This window comes from Natrix helvetica, assembly GCF_964273705.1.
Source record: "Natrix helvetica genome assembly, chromosome: 4".
NCBI lineage: Eukaryota > Metazoa > Chordata > Lepidosauria > Squamata > Natricidae > Natrix > Natrix helvetica.
In genome coordinates, this window is record NC_138550.1 from 156,498,953 (window position 1) to 156,518,592 (window position 19,640).

The 19,640-nt window shown below is 45.1% G+C and overlaps 1 protein-coding gene across 1 annotated transcript; it reads right to left on the reverse strand.

Annotated features, from left to right (window-relative positions):
* Positions 1-1,862: 1,862 nt before the first annotated feature.
* On the reverse strand, positions 1,863-19,418 carry KLHL38 (kelch like family member 38). The gene is made up of 4 exons (XM_081952801.1): positions 19,234-19,418; positions 15,616-17,422; positions 10,772-10,877; positions 1,863-2,809 (listed from the first exon to the last, which is right to left on the reverse strand). Exons 2-4 carry the CDS (start codon positions 16,963-16,965, stop codon positions 2,493-2,495), a joined length of 1,773 nt encoding a protein of 590 aa, XP_081808927.1. The 5' UTR covers positions 16,966-17,422; positions 19,234-19,418; the 3' UTR covers positions 1,863-2,492.
* Between the last annotated feature and the right edge of the window lie 222 nt (positions 19,419-19,640).

Below are 19,640 nucleotides of genomic sequence, written 5' to 3' on the forward strand. Positions count from 1 at the left end.
ACTTGACAGCTTTAAGACTTGTGGACTTCAACTCCCAGAATTCCTCCTCTCACTCTTCATCTTGATGATGTGTGGACGGGCGGGGGGGAGGGAGCTAAAACCGGTTCTAAACAACACTGTAGATTTGTAGAACCTCTTCTATAGGTTAGAACTGGCAGGAACCCACCCCTTTTAAATGTTTTGCGCATATGCAGACCATTTTAGGTGCAAATGTGCACTCTTTTTTTTTTAGCGCACTGAACCAGCAGTAATGCTGGCAGCAACCCACCCCTGCCCTGGACCCGTGATCAACTTGCTTTGCCATTATTAACTGCCCAGGTGATCCAGCCCCCAATTCCTACAGGTAGTCCTCGACTTACGACCATTTGTTTAGTGACCGTTCAAAATTACAACGGCACTGCAAAAGGTAAAATTATGGTCGTTTTTTCCACACTTATGACTGTTGCAGCATTCCCCCCTGGTCATGTGATCAACATTCAGACGCGTGGCAACTGTTTCATATTTATGACGGTTGCAGTGTCTTGGGGTCGTGTGATCCCGTTTTGTAAACCTCTGGCAAGCAAAGTCAATGAGGAAGCCAGGTTCACTTCAAAACCATGTGACTGATTTAACGAATGCTGTGATTCACTTAACAACTGTGGGAAAAAATCGTAAAATGGGACAAAACTCACTTAACAAATGTCTCAGCATCAAAAATTCTGGGCTCAATTGTGGTCGTAAATTGAGAACGACCTGCAATTGTCATTTAAACTTTTAAACAAGAAGATTAAAAAGTGTTAGATACTGAATATTTTGGTGGGAACGTTTGATGGAAGGCATTCTTTCACTCGACATCTTCTGATCAATGAATGGAAGGATGACCCACTTTAAAACTGCTGTTCAGCTAGGACAGGGCAGGGGTGGGATTCAGCCAGTTCGGACCAGTTCTGGTAAACTGGTTGTTAATTTTACGTCTGGTTCGCTGAACTGGTAGTTGCAAGGACTGGCTGGCCCCGCCCATCCCACCCCTCCTAGGAGTCTCCATGTGGGCCATTTTGGATGCCAGTTAGTGCAGGGCCTGCATGGAGGCTCTGGGAAGGAAAAAAAAAAGGCCTCGTGGAATTTTCCAAAGTTCAGGCCTGTTTCTGGCCTCCGGAGGGCCTCTGGAGCCTGGGGGAGACTGTTTTTGCCCTCCTGGAGGCTTGAGGAAAGCCACCGGAGCCTGCGAAGGGCAAAAAACAGGCCTCTTGGAAGTGCAGAAACAGGCTCGTTTCCAGCCTTTGGAGGGTCTTTGGAGCCTGGGGGATGCCGTTTTTGCCCTCCCACCATGGTGCAGGAGGTCAAGTAGGCCATGCTCACCCAGCAACCAGGTAGAAAATTGCTACATTTTTTCAATCCCAGCCTGGGACAGGGGTGTCAAACTCAAGGCCTGGGGACCAGATCCGGCCCATGGGATGCTTAGATTTGGCCCGCAGGGCCACCCTGGAAACAGCGAAAGACTGGCCTGCAATGCCTCTTCCAGCAAAAATAGAGTTTGGGAGGGCTGCACATGACCCTCCTGAGCTCAGTTTTTGCTGGTAGAGGGTTGAGGAGGCTGTCCCAGCTGAAACAGAGCTTAGGAGCCCATTTTCTCTGGCAGAGCACTTGGGCCACACAGACACACCAGACACGAGTGACATCTAGCTGGTCATGCCCACCCAGGTCCCCTGAGGTCAAACATAACCCTGATGCAGCCCTCAATGAAATCAAGTTTGCCACCCCTGAGCTAGGACTTCTTAGAACGAAAACTAATATCCCTTCCATCAAGCGTGCTGTGAAAAGAAAGGAAAAAAAAGGCAAGCGAGAGAAAAGAGAGGGACAGACACACCTATATGTCACTGGCACCCATTTATTGCAGAATTGCACTGGATCCGTTTAATCCAAAAGAAATTTTAAAAAAGAACATTCAGTTCATATGCACGTAATATACGAGGCAAATCCTGCGTAAAAACATGGTTGTTCCTGAAGTTAGGGAACAAATTGAAGAATAAAGTGACAATCTTTAGCAACATGTATGGTATATTTGGCAGACATTATAGTGCAATCTAGCAAGAGCTTAGTCCAGGATTCAGGAAGCTGTGTGAACAAATCAAATCCTGTATCTGCTGCTTGAGGCAAAGAGCTCATTTTACCTCATGTTACGTTGAACCTTCTCAAGCCTATTCCCCAGTTAATGGCGGGATCCTCCCGGTTGAACAACCAGTTTTGGGATTTTGCGATTTGCTCCTCACTTCCGGGTTTCTTTGGAGGAGTAGCACATCTGATTTGCGTGGCAATCTGCTCCGCCACGCGAATCAGCTGAGAAGATAAAGGGAGGGAAATAACGCAGGCGGGCGGGCCAATCTGATCGTTGGGCCGAACTGGTTCGCTCAAAGCTAATCATCGCCTAAACCGTTCCGAACCGGTAGGATCCCACCCCTGTCTTGAATCCATTTGGATGGCTTGGGAAGGGTTGACTAGCCCCTTCTCTGTCATCAGGGAAACATTTTCCTTCCATTCCCTTCTCCCGAGAAGTTGGCATAAGGCACACACTGTAGTGTGAGGCATCCGTGGTCAAACAGTCTATGGGGTAGTTTCCCCTTTGAACACCAGGTATCTGTCTGAGGGTCATAGCAGTCCAGTGAATCCGAGTCCATGATGGCGTTATCCGGTGTTACACAGCGGCCCCCGGTCAAATACAGCTTCTCGTTGATGGCAGCTACCCCGTGGTGCATCCTCCGCTCCTTCATGTCTGCACACTTCACAAATTTATTGTCCTTGGTATCATAAGCAATTACTCTTCGGGTGTATCCTAGGAAAGAAAAAACCAAAATAATGAAAATTGTGAAATTCATAAGTCACAAACTAAGCAGGAAGAATGTCTCTGGAAGGGAAGGGCAATGGAAACCAGATAGTCCTCAATTTACAACTACAACTGAGCCCAGAATTTCTGTGGCTAAGCGAGACCGTTGTTCAGTGAATTTTGCCCCATTTTACAACCTGTCTTGCTGCAGTTGTTAAGTCAATCACTGCAATTGTTAAATGGGTAACGTGGTGGTTCAATGAATCCGGACTCCCTGTGGACTTCGTTTGTCAGAAGGTCGCAAATAGGGGACACTGCAACCGTCATAAATTTGAGTCAACAGCCAAGCGTCTGAATTTTGATCACGTGATCGTGGAGATGCTACCACAGTCATAAGGGTGAAAAATGGCCATCTTTTTTCAATGCCGTTGTTGTCACTGCGTTAATTGTTTGCTAGCCAAGCTGAACAGTTACTGCGCAGGTCATAGGCCCTAATCAGCAATGATTTACTGCGCATGCTTCTTAACACGTTTCATATACATCACACATTCCAGAGACTTCTTTACTTTTGATCTTCTGTTCGTCTGCCAAGAAGGTGGACGATAATTGCTCTTGCCAAAATGTAACAATTAGATAGATTTGTTTATGTTTCTTATTTTCATATTAAAAGTTTAGTTTTCATTAGAACATGTTCTCGGGTTTTTATTTTCGCTTTTTCTGAAGATATGCTGTTTGGAAAGCCGTCGATTCTAGACCTCGTTAGCTCAGGGTGAAATTTCCCCTGACAGTTGTAATGGTCACTAAACAAATGGTTGTAAAGGGAGGACTATCGGTAGTAGGAATTGGGGGCTGGATCACCTGGGCGGTTAGCGGCATCATAAACCTTGACAAAGCAAGTTTCTCCACTGGAATTCTTTTTTATCTGGATTCTTGTCTTGAGCAGAGGATCGAATTGAACGCAACGGCGTCCGCAGAGTTTGTGTGTCACCACCAGCAAGATGGCGGGAGGAGTTATGCAATGGAAACTCCACCTCATGTGAGTTAGGTCATGATGCACCACCTGGCACATTGCTTTGACACTCCCCCACTTCGCGCGTGCACTGCGCTGACTCAGTGGCCTAAATGATCCCTTACAAATGATATTACTGTATTCTCTGCTTTGGTGATTTATTCTTTCCATTGCCACCATATTATTATGCTCTTCCCTTGTTTGGCTTGGAGTCAGACCTGTTACATCACACGACAGTCCTGGGAATGTGAAGAGAGGCAGCTACGGTTGAGTCAAATAAATCAGGGGCCTCCAACCTTGACAACTTGAAGACTCGTGGACTTCAGTCTTAAAGTTGCCAAGGTTGGAGGCCTCTGAAATAAATAATAGTTCAACAGATCATTGCTTTGTACAGATGGGCAAAATTTTGGCTTAAGGGCCACAATAGACTTTGTAGCCTCGGTTATGGGTTGCCATGAAAAATGCAGGCAGGGCCAGGCCAATTTGGCGAGGTGGGTTCAGAAGTGTGAGGGGCAAAGTAGGGACCTTAAGCAGAATCTACCACCCCGCCCCCCTTTTCAACTCCCACAATGCTGTCTTATCAAGGCCAGCAACACTTACAGATAGTCCTCAACTTACAACAGTCCATTTAGTGACCATTCAAAGTTACCACGGCTCTGAAGGAAAGTGGCTTATGACCGTTTTTCACACTCACAACCGTTGCAGCATCCCCATGGTCACACGTGGTCAAAATTCAGATGTTTGGCAACTGGTTCATATTTATGACGGTTCCAGTGTCCTGGGGTCCCCATGATCAGGTTTTGAATCACAGTGAATTTTGAACAGGGGTGGGTTCCGGCAGAGACTACTGCTGGTTCGCTCAGGGACATGCCCACCCGCTTGCGTTATGTGTGCATGTGCAGAAGCAAAAAACAAGATGGCAGTGTCTACAGCGGTGTGGGAGAACCAGCTCGGGGGCGTGACAGTCGGTTCCAGCGACCCAGGCTGCCAAGTTACTACAGGTTTGTCCAAACTGGTCCAAACCGGTAGGAACTCACCACTGGTTCTGAACCAGACTGATAGGAAACCAGAAGAACTGTGGAAGGAACTCAAATAAATTGTTAAGGATTAGTGTGAAAAGTAACTACCTAAGATCAGAAATAGAATAAAACCAGCTGGATTTCAGAACAGGTCCCTGAAATTGCCAAGAGAAGAAAAGGGAAGCTGAAGCCAAGAAAAACAAAAATCTTAGGAAGGAATTTAACAAAGAATTTCAGAAGAGGCAAGAGACAGGATTACAATTATATCAAAGATGAAACAAACCAGTGGTAGGTTGCAGGTGGCACGCTCCATTACGGGCATACTGGAGCCTGCCCGGAGCACCGGATACTGTTCTGGTACGGTGCTCTGGAGTGCCCACCCGCCCACCCGAGCTCCTTACGGTCTTTTAAGTCTTTGGTGCTTCTGCGCATATGCACAAGGCATACAGCCCCTGTGTGATGCTCCGCTGAGCAGCTGGAGCATCACGGTGGCTCGCGGAAGCAGTAAGACCATGTGCATGCTGCGTGCATCCATGTGGATGATGCCGGGCCTGTTCTAACCGTAACGGTTGGAACGGGATCCGGAACCGACCACTGAAACAAACACAGACAATCAAGTACAGTCTTCCAAAAATCTCCAAACTCAGAATAGAATAACAGAGTTCGAAGGAACCTTGGAAGTCTTCTAGTCCAACAGCCTGCTCAAGCAAGAGAACCTATACCATTTCAGACAAAGAGTTGTCCAATCTCTTCTTACAACCTCACTGTTGAAGCACTGGAGGTTAGCTGTTCCGCGGATTAATTGTTCTACCTGTTAGGAAATTTCTATTTATTTCTAGGTTGGTTCTCTCCTAGATTAGAAGATGGTTGCAACCTCAAATTGGATAAATATCCCGTGTAAGATTGAGATTGTCTTGGCAACGTTTCGGCGAGTTCTCACTTGCCATCTTCAGGCTGGTGTTGAAATTCTGTATAGTACAGATGTCAACATCCAACATACCCCTAGGACAGTGATGGAAAACCTTTTTTGGCTGCCGTGCCAAAAGCGGGGGAAGCACAGGGGGGTCGTACACCAGCGTGCCACACCCATAATGCTATGCGCGTGACCCCACCCCAGTGCGCACGCATGCACGTGATCAGCGACCCTCCTGCTTTTGCTGCAGTGTTTTTGCCTTCCCCAGGCTCAAGGCTTTCACCACCCTGATGCGCTCTGGTGGCCTCAGGAGCTTTCCTGAAGCCTCCGGAGGGCGAAAAACAGACCTACAGGGAACCCGGAGGTTCAGGTATGGTGACATCCAGTTTGTCCAAAGAGCTGATTTTCGACCTCCGGAGCCTTCAGGGACCTTCAGGAGGCTTCCCTGAAGGCTCCAAAGGGTGAAAAACGGCCCTACAGCCAAAGCTGAAGTCTGTTCCTGAATTACCAGTTTGCCCGTAGGGCCGGTTTTTCATGTTTTGGAGGCTTCAGGGAAGCCTCTGGAGGGCGAAAAACAGTCAAAAGAAAGCTGAGGTCAGCTGGCCAGCACACGGATGCATGCTGGCCATCTGACAGGGCAATGCTTCGCGTACCCTGACAAATGGCTGCGCATGCCACCTGTGGCACACGTGCCATAAGTTTGCCATTCCGGCCCTAGGAGATATTCCCTATTTACAAGAATCCCTAGTATAGAAGATAAATTTAGAGGAACACTTAAAATAGAATAACAGAGTTGGAAAGGACCTTGGAGGTCTTCTAGTCCAACCCCTACACCACTTCAGACAAAACGTTATCCAGCATCTTCCTAAAAACGTCCAGTGTTGGAGCATTCACAACTTCTGGAGGCAAGTTGTTCCACTGCTTAATTGTTCTAACTGTCAGGAAATTTCTCCTTAATTCTAACTTGCTTCTCTTCTTGATTAGTTTCCACCCATTGCTTCTTGTTCTACCCTTGGGTGCTTTGGAGAATAGTTTGACTCCCTCTTCTTTGTGGCAACCCCTGAGATATTGGAACACTGCTATCATGTCTCTCCTGGTCCTTCTTTTCATTAAACTAGACATACCCAGTTCCTGCAACCGTTCTTCATATGTTTTAGTCTCCAGTCCCCTAATCATCTTTGTTGCTCTTCTCTGTTCTCTGTTACTACTAAATTGGAAAGCTACAGGAATGGCTGAAATATTTACAGAAATATGGGAGTCAAAGAAAGAAGAATCCCCATTGTGTTCGCCTAAAAATATCCCATTGAATATAATCTAAAGCTGGTAGAGAGACCTGCAAAACTATCTTTCTATGCTATTAACTATAAAGCTTTATCATATATTGGATCAGCTCAAAACTAATACAGAATCAGACATAATTGCAGTAAGTAGTAAGAACTCTATCTAATTCAAGCCAAGTGTCTGTCACATTGCTGCGGTTAATAAACTCTGTCTTGTTTTGATCTGATTTATTCAAGGGAAACTTGTCATATATTAGATGCTTTTTGAAAAATATCAAAAATCTGTTTGTTATTATTGAGATTTCCCCCCCCCCCCCCCCCCAGTTCCAATTTGCTCGATAAGCCAGGAACAACTAGAAGATGTTATGACATACTTACTCGGTAACTGAAAATTTATCGGTAGTAAATCTCTTTGCTTTAAAGGAAAATGAATTATGTTTGAAATTAGATGAAATGTTTGTGATTTTCCTTAAATAAACCAAATCGCTGATGGCTTAAGCTTGTCCGCTGAGTCATTGGCACAATGTTTCAGAGTAAATAGAGGCCAAGGTTTGGGGTTGGTTTTTTTTTACAATCCTTGTATATCTCTTCCAATGTTCACATTTTGGTCTTCCTGCTCTCTCTCTTGTATAGAACTAAATGAAAAATGGTGGCACCAAACTTGGCCACCGAGATATACTTCTGGAAAACAAGAAAGGAATACTTATTTGGTTTACTTGAAGGTAGTTGCACAGTTGGTGTTGCTGATCCCACAAAATGTAAAAAACAACAACACCAAAACATGGTACAGTTAGACTGCCAACAATAGTGTGTCCCTACATCTCCAGAATATGTTCTTCAAAAGCTGAATTTGGTTGAGTTTTTCCAAAGTACCTCCTGAAAGCAGGCTAAGACATAACGCATGGAGACTTATCAAAGAAAGATCCAACCTAGAACTGAGGAGAAATTTCCTGACAGTGAGAACGTCAGGCAATTCAGTCAGTGAAATAGCTTGCCTTCAGAGTTGTGGGTGCTCCATCACTGAAGGTTTTAAAGAAGAGATTGGACAGACATTTGTCTGGAATGGTATAGGGCCGTGATGGCGAACCTGTGGCACGCGTGCCACAGGTGGCATGTGGAACCATTTGTTAGGGCACATGAGGCGATGCCTTGTCAGCTCCAGCACGCATGCATGCACTGGCCAGCTGACTTCGGCCTTCTTTTAAGACCCTTTTTCGCCCTCCGGTGGCTACTTTGAAGCCTCTGGAGTGCGAAAAACCGGCCCTATGGGCAAACCGGAGCTTGGGAATGGACTTCCAGCTTGCTCGTAGGGCTGTTTTTCGCCCTCTGGAGCCTTCAGGGAAGCCTCCTGAAGGCTCCAGAGGGCAAAAAAGGCCCTACGAGCAAACCAGAAGTTTGTTTCTGAACTTCCAGTTTGCTCATAGGGCCGATTTTTTGCACTCCGGAGGCTTCAGGGAAGCTTCTGAAACCTACGGAGGGCCTCCGGGGGGCAGGGGGGGTTGTTTTTGCCCTCCCCAGGCTCCTAGAAAACCTTTGGAGCCTGGGGAGGCAGAAAAAGCACACCAAAAGGGGTGGGCGCACGCATGCACTCTGGGGTTGCGCAGATAGCATTATGGGTGAAGACACGCCCACGCACTACCCCCCTGCACTCTCCCCGCTTTTGGCACACGGTCCCAAAAAGGTTAGCCATCACTCATGTAGAGTCTTCTGCTTGAGTGGGGTGGGGGAGGTTGGAGTAGAAGACCTCCAAGGTCCCTCCAAACTTTGTTATTCTGATTTTTTCTGAGTTCCTAGGCCCTGACTGAAGCTGGCAGGTTCTTCAGAGTAGCAGGATAAGGATCAATACTGCAGACAGGGAATTTCTACAGATTAAAGGAAGGGAGAAGAGAACTCAGGACAACTGGATTTCTGGAGGAAACAGTTTGATGGCTCTTTTGTTTACTAACTCAGTGAAGTTAAGATGCTAGGTAGATTGTTCCAGGATTTCAGTGCTCCAAATGTTATATAGCCTGGGTGTCCAAACTTGGGAACTTTAAGACTTGTGGACTTCAACTTCCAGAATTCCCCAGCCAGCCATGCTGGCTGGGGAATTCTGGAAATTGAAGTCCACAAGTCTTAAAGTTCCCAAGTTTGGACACCCCTGTTATATAGTCATAAGATTTGCATACTTATTTCACAAAGTGCATAAATGGATGGACTTTAATTAGGAGTAATTTATTGGAGGGTGAAGAGGTCAAAAGTAGGATGAATTTTCATCTCATCCCACACCAACTCCCTGGACTTGGCCTTTGTTTTTCTCCTTAACCTCCAGATCAGGATTTTCCTTTGAGTGCCTACCTAGTTCATAGCATCTCCAGGCTGGAAATGATAAGAAAAATGTTGAGTTGGCAGTATCTAGATATGAGATTAAAGTTTCAGAAGTAAGATATGGAGCAAGAATTTGCATATTGTCTATAGTAAGTTTGCATACAAGTTGCATATCGTCTATAGCAGTGATGTGCGGTGAGGTTTATGGCTGGTGAGGCACTGACCCAGTGGTGGGTTTCAAATTTTTTTTAGACTTGTGGACTTCAACTCCCAGAATTCCACAGCCAGGCATGCTCAGTTCTGATTTAAAGCGACAGTATTTGTTTTTCTCCTTTGCGAAAGAATTTTCCTTTTCCCTTTTTCTTTTTCTTCTCCCTTCCCCTCCTTCCTCCCTCCCTCCCTCCCCCCTTTCTCAAACACACACACACACACACACACACACACACACGTTGGATTTGACTACACACACTTTCCCCCAGCCCTGGAAGGATCCTGCCCAGCTTCACTGATTACAGGTTTGAAAAGGCAACGTGGCTCTGCCTGCAATCAAACTACACCCCAGGGAGAGCACAAGTGAGCCAGAGTCCTTCCCTCCAGCCTTTGCCCAAAGCCCCGCACCAGGAGGATGAAGTTTGAATTCTTCCCCCTCCCTCAGGCCCACACTTACCTTTTCCAGCTGTTTCAGAGAGGATTTCAACTCTGCTCTTGCCTCGGTTTCTCTGAAGAAGCCCCACCCAAACGAACGCCCTCTACTGTGAGGCAGGAGAACTGCGTGCCTCACCTACGTCAGGAATTTTTAGGCTTTTAACCCTTGCTTAACTCTGCTCGAGTGATCATAAAACGCCTAAAGTCAGACTAGATGAGGCATGCAGTTCTCCTGCCTCATAGCAGAGAGCGCTTTTTAGAGTCTTTTTTAAACAGTTAAGCAGAGTCATCCACGGTGAGGCAGCAACTAGCTCAGCTTGACCTCAGCTCTCGCCTTTTTCCTTTTACATTTTTGTTTCTTTTCATGATGACAGTGGTGAGGCTGTGCCTCCCCTGCCTCCCCTGACTGCAGGTCACTGGTCTATAGTAAATTACATTATTTGAAGGTTTTGTCCAAACATTACCTCTAACTACTCTACTTTTTTCTCTGTATGTTTTTCTTCCTTTTTCAGTTGTCATTCTGAATAAAAGATATGCAAAATTTGCTTGCATCAAGGATTGTAAATAGTCTTTGAGTGCTGGATTAAGACGTATTAGTAAATGAAATCGTAGGGAGGGAAGAAAACATAAATTAAATTTCATACAAATTGCATCTAAGGCTACTATTGTAATAGACTCCACAAGATATATTCAGATACTCCAGATGTAAGAAAAAAAAATCTACACTATAAAATCAAACAGAAAGAAATTGCTGTATTTTGGGACACCTGCTTGACAACGATTCTCAATTTATGTTACCTCCAACGATAAAAATCCGGTCTCCAATCGAAATCGCTGGCGCACAGACATTTTTCACCATCCTGGTCTCCATTCGGAACCACATGTTCCTGGACACATGATATACCTGGAAAATATGAAACGGAGGGGCATGAAATGGAGGGATTTGACATAAAAGGACACCTCTAATAATAAATCCATTTTTTTAAAAAAAGAGTGAAGGCATAGAATTATAAGTAGAATTCTTTATTGGCCAAGTGGGATTAGGCATTTGTCTCCAGTGCATAAGCTCTCCATGTACATACAATAATAGTGATAGAGCATTATCATAGTCATACAATAAATATACAGTATGTATTTGCAAATAGGCTACCTATTTGGCAAATAGGCACCAAATTCTGGATCCAGATCTGGAAATCCAAGTAAATTAGCAGATATAATTCTACACCTCATTTGAGTGATTGCCACAAAACCAACCAACCAATCAGTTTCCATCCCCAGGTGTTGATTTGAACATGGAACTCCCTAGTCCTAGTTCAATTACTTAACTACTATCATTCAGGTAACCCTTGACTTATAACCACAACTGGAACCAGAATTTCCATTGCTAAGCAAGGCAGTTGTTAAGTGAGTCATGGTAGACCTTAAGACCAGGGGTGGGATTCTACTGGTTTAGAACGGTTTGGGGAAACCGGTAGCTCCGACTATCAGCTGCGAGTGAACTGGTTTGCTCTGACTTTGAAGTGGGCCTGCCAGCCCGCCCCTGCGCTATGCTCACCTACCATATTTTTTGGAGTATAAGACGCACCGGAGTATAAGACGCACCAAGTTTTTGAAGAGGCAAATTTAAAAAAAGGAGTTTTTGCACTCTGCAGACCTCCCAAAACGGCCTGTTTTTTGCAAAAATGGGCCGTTGTTTGTCAAAAAAAGGGCATGCATAGGCTTTAGGAGGCTTATAGAGTGCTCCTGGGAGCTGGAGGGGGGCAAAATTGAGCAAAAACCGGCCCATTTTTTGCTCATTTCTGCCCTCCCCAGCCCCCTGGAAGCCTCCTGAAGGCTCTGCATGGCCATTTTGGTGAAAGGGGTTTCAGGAGGCAAAAAAAATGTTGTATTCAGATTTTCAGCCTCTTTTTTGAGGGAAAGAGGTGCGTCTTATACTCCAGAAAATACGGTATATTTCCTTTTCTGAAGCCCAGCTGATCGGCATGGCAGAGTGGATTGAAACAGCCTCAGCTGTTTTCCTCACCAGCAGTAATGCAAAGGGTGAGTTTTTTGTAAACTGTGCGTGCAGCACGCGAAGCGAGTGATAAGTGAACGGGTGGTTAAACCGGTAGGATCCCACCCCTGAGTAAGACCTTTTTTTGGGGGTCACAGTTGTTAGGTGGATTATGCAGCTATTAAGTGAATCTGGCTTCCCCCATTGACTTGGCTTGTTGGAAGCCAGCAGGCAAAGTTGCAAGTGGCAATGATATGACCCCAGCAAGCAGCAACTGTCATGCATGCCGATTGCCATGTGCCTGAATTTGGCTCACATGATCTTAGGGATGCTGTGACAGCTGTAAGTTCAAGGATTGGTTGCAAGTCACTTTTTTCAGTGCGGTTGTAACTTGGGCCACTAAACAAATGGTTGTTAAGTCGACAGCTACTAGCATACTGTTTTTAGCTTACAGGATGGAAACTACAACCGGGGTGTGCCCTCATTTCAATGCACAAGAAACTGAATGGCATTTGAACATTCAGCTCCATCCTCATTTGTGTCTGTGGCCAGCTATTTTTGTGTGTCAACTAGATTCAAGCACACACACACACACAATTTAATACCATTTGGCAGTTGAGAAATGAACAGAATGCCATAGCTTGTTTTAAAGTCTTATTAAATGATGCAGTGGTGGCGCAGTGGTTAGAGTGCGGTACTGCAGGCTACTTCTGCTGCCTGCTGGCTGCCTGCAATTTGGCAGTTCAAATTTCACCAGGCTCAAGATTGACTCAGCCTTCCATCTTTCCGAGGTGGGTAAAATGAGAACTCAAATTGTTGGGGGCAATATGCTGACTTTGTAAACTGCTTAGAGAGGGATGTAAAGCAATATATAAGTCTAAGTGCTATTGCTATTAGTGCATTGTTAGCTGTTGTATAAACATAATGGGAAAGTCAACAGTTAATGTATCTTGCAAGTTATTTAACTGAAACCTGAATCATCATAGCCACCAAATGCTGATAAAACCTTTGCAATGGACATTTGGAATTGCCTAACTTTCAGGTTTTTTTTTAAAATGACCACCCATGACTAAAAGAACATCTGGTATAGAAACAGTTTGCAAATTGCTTTTTTATGAAACCAAATATTTGAACATATTGCTGTATATTGTAAAAAGGGCATCCATCTTCGTATCTTCCATTCCTGTAATCTTCAGCCAGCATAGCCACTGAATGATTCTAGGCGTGAAAATAAAATGCATAGAGGCACAAAGCTGAGAAAAGATGGCTTAAGAAAATTCTAGGTTTAAAATTTGAAAATACTGGTGAAATACATATAATGCAGGGGTGAAATTCAGCAGGTTCTGGAGAACCGGTCGTGAAAATTTTGAGTAGTTTGGAGAACCGGAAAATACCACTTCTGGCTGGCCCCAGAATGGGAAGGGAATGGGGATTTGGCAGTATCATTCCCCTGCCACACCCACTAAGCCATGCCCTCAGAACCAGTAGTAAAAAAAATTGAATTTCACCACTGATATAATGTAACCCTAAATTTGAATTGGCTGAAAAAAAATCCTGTGCTAAGATAACGAATTACATCTGAGAAAATCATGGGGTCATCTTGATTATGCTTGGAAGTCTAGAATCTTGGAAAGAAGGAATCAACGGATGTGCACTGTGCATGCATGTGCAATCCACTGCCCCTGCGACAACCAACTGTTTGTTGGGGCTTGCGCAGGCACGGCACGCTGTGCACGTACACACACTTTGCTGTTTGCCATAAAACCAGCTATAGAGTGTGGGCAAGTGGGCCAAATGAGCCACCATACCGGTATGCTCTCAGCTGCTCCCGGCCACTACCGGTATGACTGTACCAGGCCGTACCGGCAGCAACCCACCTCTGAATCAAACCAAGTTTATCTAACCTGGTCCCCCCCCCCTTTTTTTTTTTACCAATGTGGTTGAAATCATGGAGTTGATTTCCTGTGCTTGACCCTTGGCCTCTGTGAAGGTATTGATCTGTTGCACTCATGAGCCCATGAAGCAGGCAGGAAAATATTGATTTGGTCTTATTTTGCAGCTATAGAAAGTGTGTAAATATTAAATAGAATGTATTTTAACCACTTGACATGGTACGATGGTTGCATTGTGGATTTCGAAAGCCAGGTTAGATGATCCTCTAAGTGTAATGGAGTTAGGGATGGTGAGGTAGGTTAGGTCTAAACAGTCAAGATTGCGCCCACTACCATGTGACTGAACCCCTATTTTACTGATCCCTGAAGGACCAGCCTCTCTTTGGCTGTTGTAGCCAATAAAAACGATGGGGAGGAATTCCTATTTCACAGTTGCAGCCACCATCTTGATATTTTTTCTCCCTTCCGTAGATGCCCTTGGATGCAACCACTCTAACTAATCCATCTCTTGTTGAATTGACATTGGAATGCTGAGACACACTCACATTTGCAATTGTTCCCAAAATTAGCCTTTGAAATGCATCTGGATTCGGCTACATTATCTGTCTGTCTGTGTGTGTGTGTGTGTGTGAGTGTTATGTCAAAGCACCTGGTTTGCCCAAATATGGGAGGCAGCATACTGCTTCCCATTTTGCCTTTCAGCTCCACCCTAGGAGCCTTCCAGGCAGGAAACCATATAATAGGAATACCAGGTGCTTTGACATAACACTTACTTATTTCCTTGGCTCAGCTGATAAGGGAGGAGAGCTTGTGGCTTAGTGGCTAATACAACTGCCTAACATGTAAATAACAGCCCAGGTTCAAGTAAGGGTATGGCTAGCTGATGAGAGCTAAATAGCTTGAAATAGATCTATACTAGTCTCCCGTTATTTATTTATCAGCACAAATGCCACACACACACACACACATTGTCCATCCTGCAATATTTACGCCACCCTGGATTGCATGTGGTAAGTAATGGTGGGGCCTCTTAGCAAAATGACATTGTGGCTGTTGCTTAAGCTCTTAACAGCAAAAAGATTGCCTGTATGAATAAAAAGGAATTTTTATGTGGTTTTCAGGAGATGGAAATTTTAGCTTAGCCAATGAGTTTGGTTATCCACTGCATGGCTTCCCAATGGATTCTCAAAATAACAGCTAGGTTTTTCTATTTTCTGCTGAGGATATTTTCTTAGCAAAGCATAAGAATAGCCAGGGGTGGGATGCTACGGGTTCGCCCAGGTTTGGGGGAACCAGTAGCTAATGTTATGGCCGGTTTGGAGAACTTCCAAATCCCACCCCTGGCTGCCCCTCCCTCCCACCCTATCCTGCTCCTCTCAGGAGTCTCCACGCAGCCGGTTTTGGATGCAAGGTACGTGCAGGGCCCTCACGGAAGCTGAGGGAGGGGGAAAAACTGGCCTCCCGGAAGGCCTCCAGAGCCTGGGTGAGGAAGTTTTCGCCCTCCCAGAGGCTGAAGGAAAGCCTTCAGAGCCTGGGGAAGGCGAAAACGCCCCCCTCCCTCCGCGGTAGTGCAGGAGGCCGACTAGGCCATGCCCCACCACGCCCACGCCCACCCAGCAACCAGGCAGAGAACCCGTTGCTGAAATTTTTGAAGCCCACCCCTGAGAATAGCCCAGAGACTTTGAACCAAAGGTCAGACATGGCGGGAAGCATGCAACTGAGACAGCCCAGGTGAGATGATGAAGAATGGGAATTACCTGTATTAGCCTGACTGGGTTTTGCATCAAGTCTTCCCCCCCAAACAGGTAGATTCTTTGGTCTTTGGCAGATACAGCAGGATGTAGCACCGCAGTGGGAATATTTGCCATGGCTTCCCAAACGTTGTAGATGCTGTCGTACCTCTCCATGGAATTTAAGATTTCCTGGTTCACGCCGATGCCCCCGATGGCAAAGATATAGTTTTTGTAGGCCACACTTCTATGGGAATAGCGTGCCATGAACATGGGCTCGATCGGCCTCCATTGATTCAGTTTGAGAGAGAAGATGTAAACGTTATTACTGGCTTGGCTCCTCCCATTACCTACAGGAATTCCCCCCAGAAGGTAGACATTACTGTGAAGACTGACGGCCGAGGCCTTGTAGAGACGGGTTGGATACTTGGCAAGCCTCAACCATTGATTTGTTTTCTCATCATACAGCAAGACGTCCCTGGTAGTTTGTTGATTGTCTTTGCGACCACCGATTAAGAGGAGGAATTCCCGACAAGAATAGCGCCGGGGAACATGCCAGAAGGGTTTGACGTCAGGGGCACTGACACTATACAGCGAGAACATCTGCTTATTTGCAAGTTCTAGGATATTTTGACAGGCGGGGGATGACTGAATGAGGGAGTCGTTGGCTATGAAGCGGAAGAAGAAGGTTGGGTGGACATACTGAAGCCTCACCTTTTGGAACAAGTCTTGAATATAGCCTTGTCGCGCTTGAAGGTCATGCCTTACCCAAACCATGATAGCCTCAAAAACCTGTTCCTCCTCTCCGCAAAGCTCGTCATTCCCAAGATAGTCTATCAACTCTAACACACAAAGTTCTTTCAGATCTTCAGAAGTGGCTACTTCAGGGAAATACCTCAGAGCCATCTCTTTCGCTTTCTGATTAAGATCCTGACAATGGAGGATTTCAGAAAGCCTGCTGAGACTGAGGCAATTTTCTGGAGACAGCTGATCCTGGAGATAAGCTGAACAAGCTTCGAAGAGTTTCATGTACTGGAGCATGGAGGCCGTCTCCATGAGACTCAGGATGTTCTCAGGGGTCATGAGAATCTCTCCCGTGTAGACATAAAGGATAATCGAATGCAGGATGTTGGAGTCCATTCCTTGGAGGTTGACTTTCTCCTGGATGCTCTCCTTAAAGTTGTCACAGAACATGGCCTTGAAATAGGGGCTGCTTGAGACAAGGACATTCTTGTGGCAGGGAATTTCAATGTCGTTGGTGCACAGGAGGACGTCGGTTAGGATTCTGTTTTGTCTCAAGACGTTCAGCTGCTTTAGGAGATCCGATGAGAAATCTTGGTCTCTGAAGAGCAGGCCTTGGAGATAGTTTTCTTCCATGATGTAAACAGGAGAATCCAAAGGAGAACCCTTAGGATGACGGTATCAAAAATTATTTGGGGTGCAATGCAAAAGTCCCATCAAAATATTGTCCATCTGTTACAGAAAAGGGATGCGGTGGCTCAGTGGCTAAGACGCTAAGCTTGTCGATCAGAAAGGTCGGCTGTTTGGCGGTTTGAATCCCTAGCACCGCATAATGGAGTGAGCTCCTGTTACTTGTCCCAGCTTCTGCCAACCTAGCAGTTCAAAAGCATGTAAAAATGCCAGTAGAAAAATGGGGACCACCTTTGGTGGGAAGGTAAACAGCGTTCCATGCGCCTTCGGCATTTAGTCATGCCAGCCACATGACCACGGAGACGTCTTCGGACAGCGCTGGCTCTTCGGCTTTGAAATGGAGATGAGCACCGCCCCCTAGAGTCAGGAACAACTAGCACATATGTTTGAGGGGAACCTTTACCTGTTACAGAATGGAGAAAACAGCTGCTTAGACCAACAAAGAAGGCAAAAATATATATGTAGTCCTTGACTTACACTAAACGACTAAGTTCGTTTAGTGACTGTTCAAAATTACAATGGCACTGAAAAAAGGGACTTATGGCCATTTCCCACATTCATGACCACTGCAGCATCATCCCATGGTCATGTGATCGAAATTAAGACACTTGGCAACTGACTCATATTTATGACGTTTGCAGTCTCCAGGTGTCACGTGATCTCCTTTTTGCGACCTTCTGACAAGCAAATGCAATGGGGGAGCCAGATTCACTTAACAGCCATGTTCCTCACTGAATAATTGCAGCAATTCACTTAATAACTGAAGCAAGAAAGGTCATAAAAATGGAGCAAAACTTACAGTATTTTCGGAGTATAAGACACACCTTTTTCCCTCAAAAAAGAGAGTGAAAATCTGGGTGCATCTTATACACTGAATACAGCATTTGTAGCCTCCTGAAACCCCGCCCCTTTGCAAAAATGGCCATGCATAGCCTTTAGGAGGCTTCCAGAGTGCTCCTGGGGGCTGCGAAGGGCAAAAACAAGTGAAAAATGGGCCTTTTTTGCTCGTTTCTGCCCTCCCCAAATTCCAGGTGCACTCTATAAACCTAAAGGCTATGCATGCCCTTTTTTAAAGAAAAAACGGGCCCATTTTTGTGAAAAACAGGCCGTTTTGGAAGGTCTGTGGAGTGCAAAAAGTTTTTTTTTATTTGCCTCTTCAAAATCTTGGTGCGTTTTATACTCTGGAAAATACGGTACCTAACAGCTACCTCACTGGATCAACAAAATAGTGCCTAATGAATCAGTGGTTCATTTAACTGTGGTTTTGCTTAACAATCAATCATGGACATAAGTCGAGAACTATCTGTATCACATTCCTCGTGCAAAATAAACCTGATATTCAATTCCTGTTTTAGGCTTCTAATAGCCCAATGAGTTAAAAATATTTTTTTAAATGTTTCAAATGCTTTCAATAATCAGGATTCAAGACCAAAGGAGGGGGGGGGGGAATGTTCGAGTCCTACTTGGAAAGGGAGCGGCTAATAAATCCAAATTATTATTATTATTATTATTCATAAGGAGGAAACTCTCTAAAAATTCTAGGCTATTTAGCAGCCCCACCACCAAAAAAGTAACCTTAGTCATTTCTAAAGAATGTAACTTTGCAGAACAACACAATAAATTAAACTAAACTGCATCTAGGAATCTATATGGAAAATCTTTTTTTGTTGTTACTGTGAATTGCTTTGCTTTCAGAAGAACAGAGTTGGAAGGGACCTTGTAGGTCATCTAGTCCAACCCCCTGCCCAGGCAGGAGACCTTACACCATTTCGGATAGATGGTTGTCCAGTCTCTTCTTGAAATCCTCCAGTGGTGATTTCAGATAAGTCCCAAACAGGATTTGTTTTCTTTGCATGATTACAAAGTCTGCTAAAACATTGTCCCCAACTCTATAATTATATTCAGCTATACTGTACACCCACGATAAAATGCAGCCAATGCTTAGCTTTTCTTTCTCAATGCATCCGTTTTGGTTCTGACTGTACCACAAAACAACAATAGATCCTAAAAAAGCCCTCTACTTTTTAAAGAGGACAACAGCTGCTAGCCCACCTCCACCCTATCACCCAATTCTTCAACGAAATGTACAAAATATAACCGGCATATATTGCACGGAGAGGCTTAAAACCCCAACAACCTCAAAGCAATTTTCTCCAAGATCTAATGGCTTTTGCTTGTAGTTTAAAAAAAATATATGGGGGCAGATCTGTTTACCTTAATCCTTTCCCAACCTTCAGTGTGTCTCTGGCTTGTTTATCCTCTGCTGAAACTTTCCATGCTTATAACTCGCCTCGGAAGATTAATGCTTGAAAAGCAGAGGGAGAGGAAGCCATGATGAAACCTCCCCATATTATTCTTTCGCCGTTTGAAGGATTCATTGGGGATGGTTTCTAGGTTTGTTTAGCATCACAGAGCTGTCCTTGCTTTTCCAAGGGTGGTTAGCGAGGTACCACAACACGGCTCTGTGTACATTCCGCAGCTAAGAATAGCGAAGCCGGTTGCTTTCCCCGCAAGGTTGCTACGTGTGACTTTCCAATTGCCTTCTCTAGCAACCAAGGGGACGCATCTCTGCCTTGCCAAGGAGCGCTCTTGTGCCAAAGGGCTTGCAAATGAAAATAGAA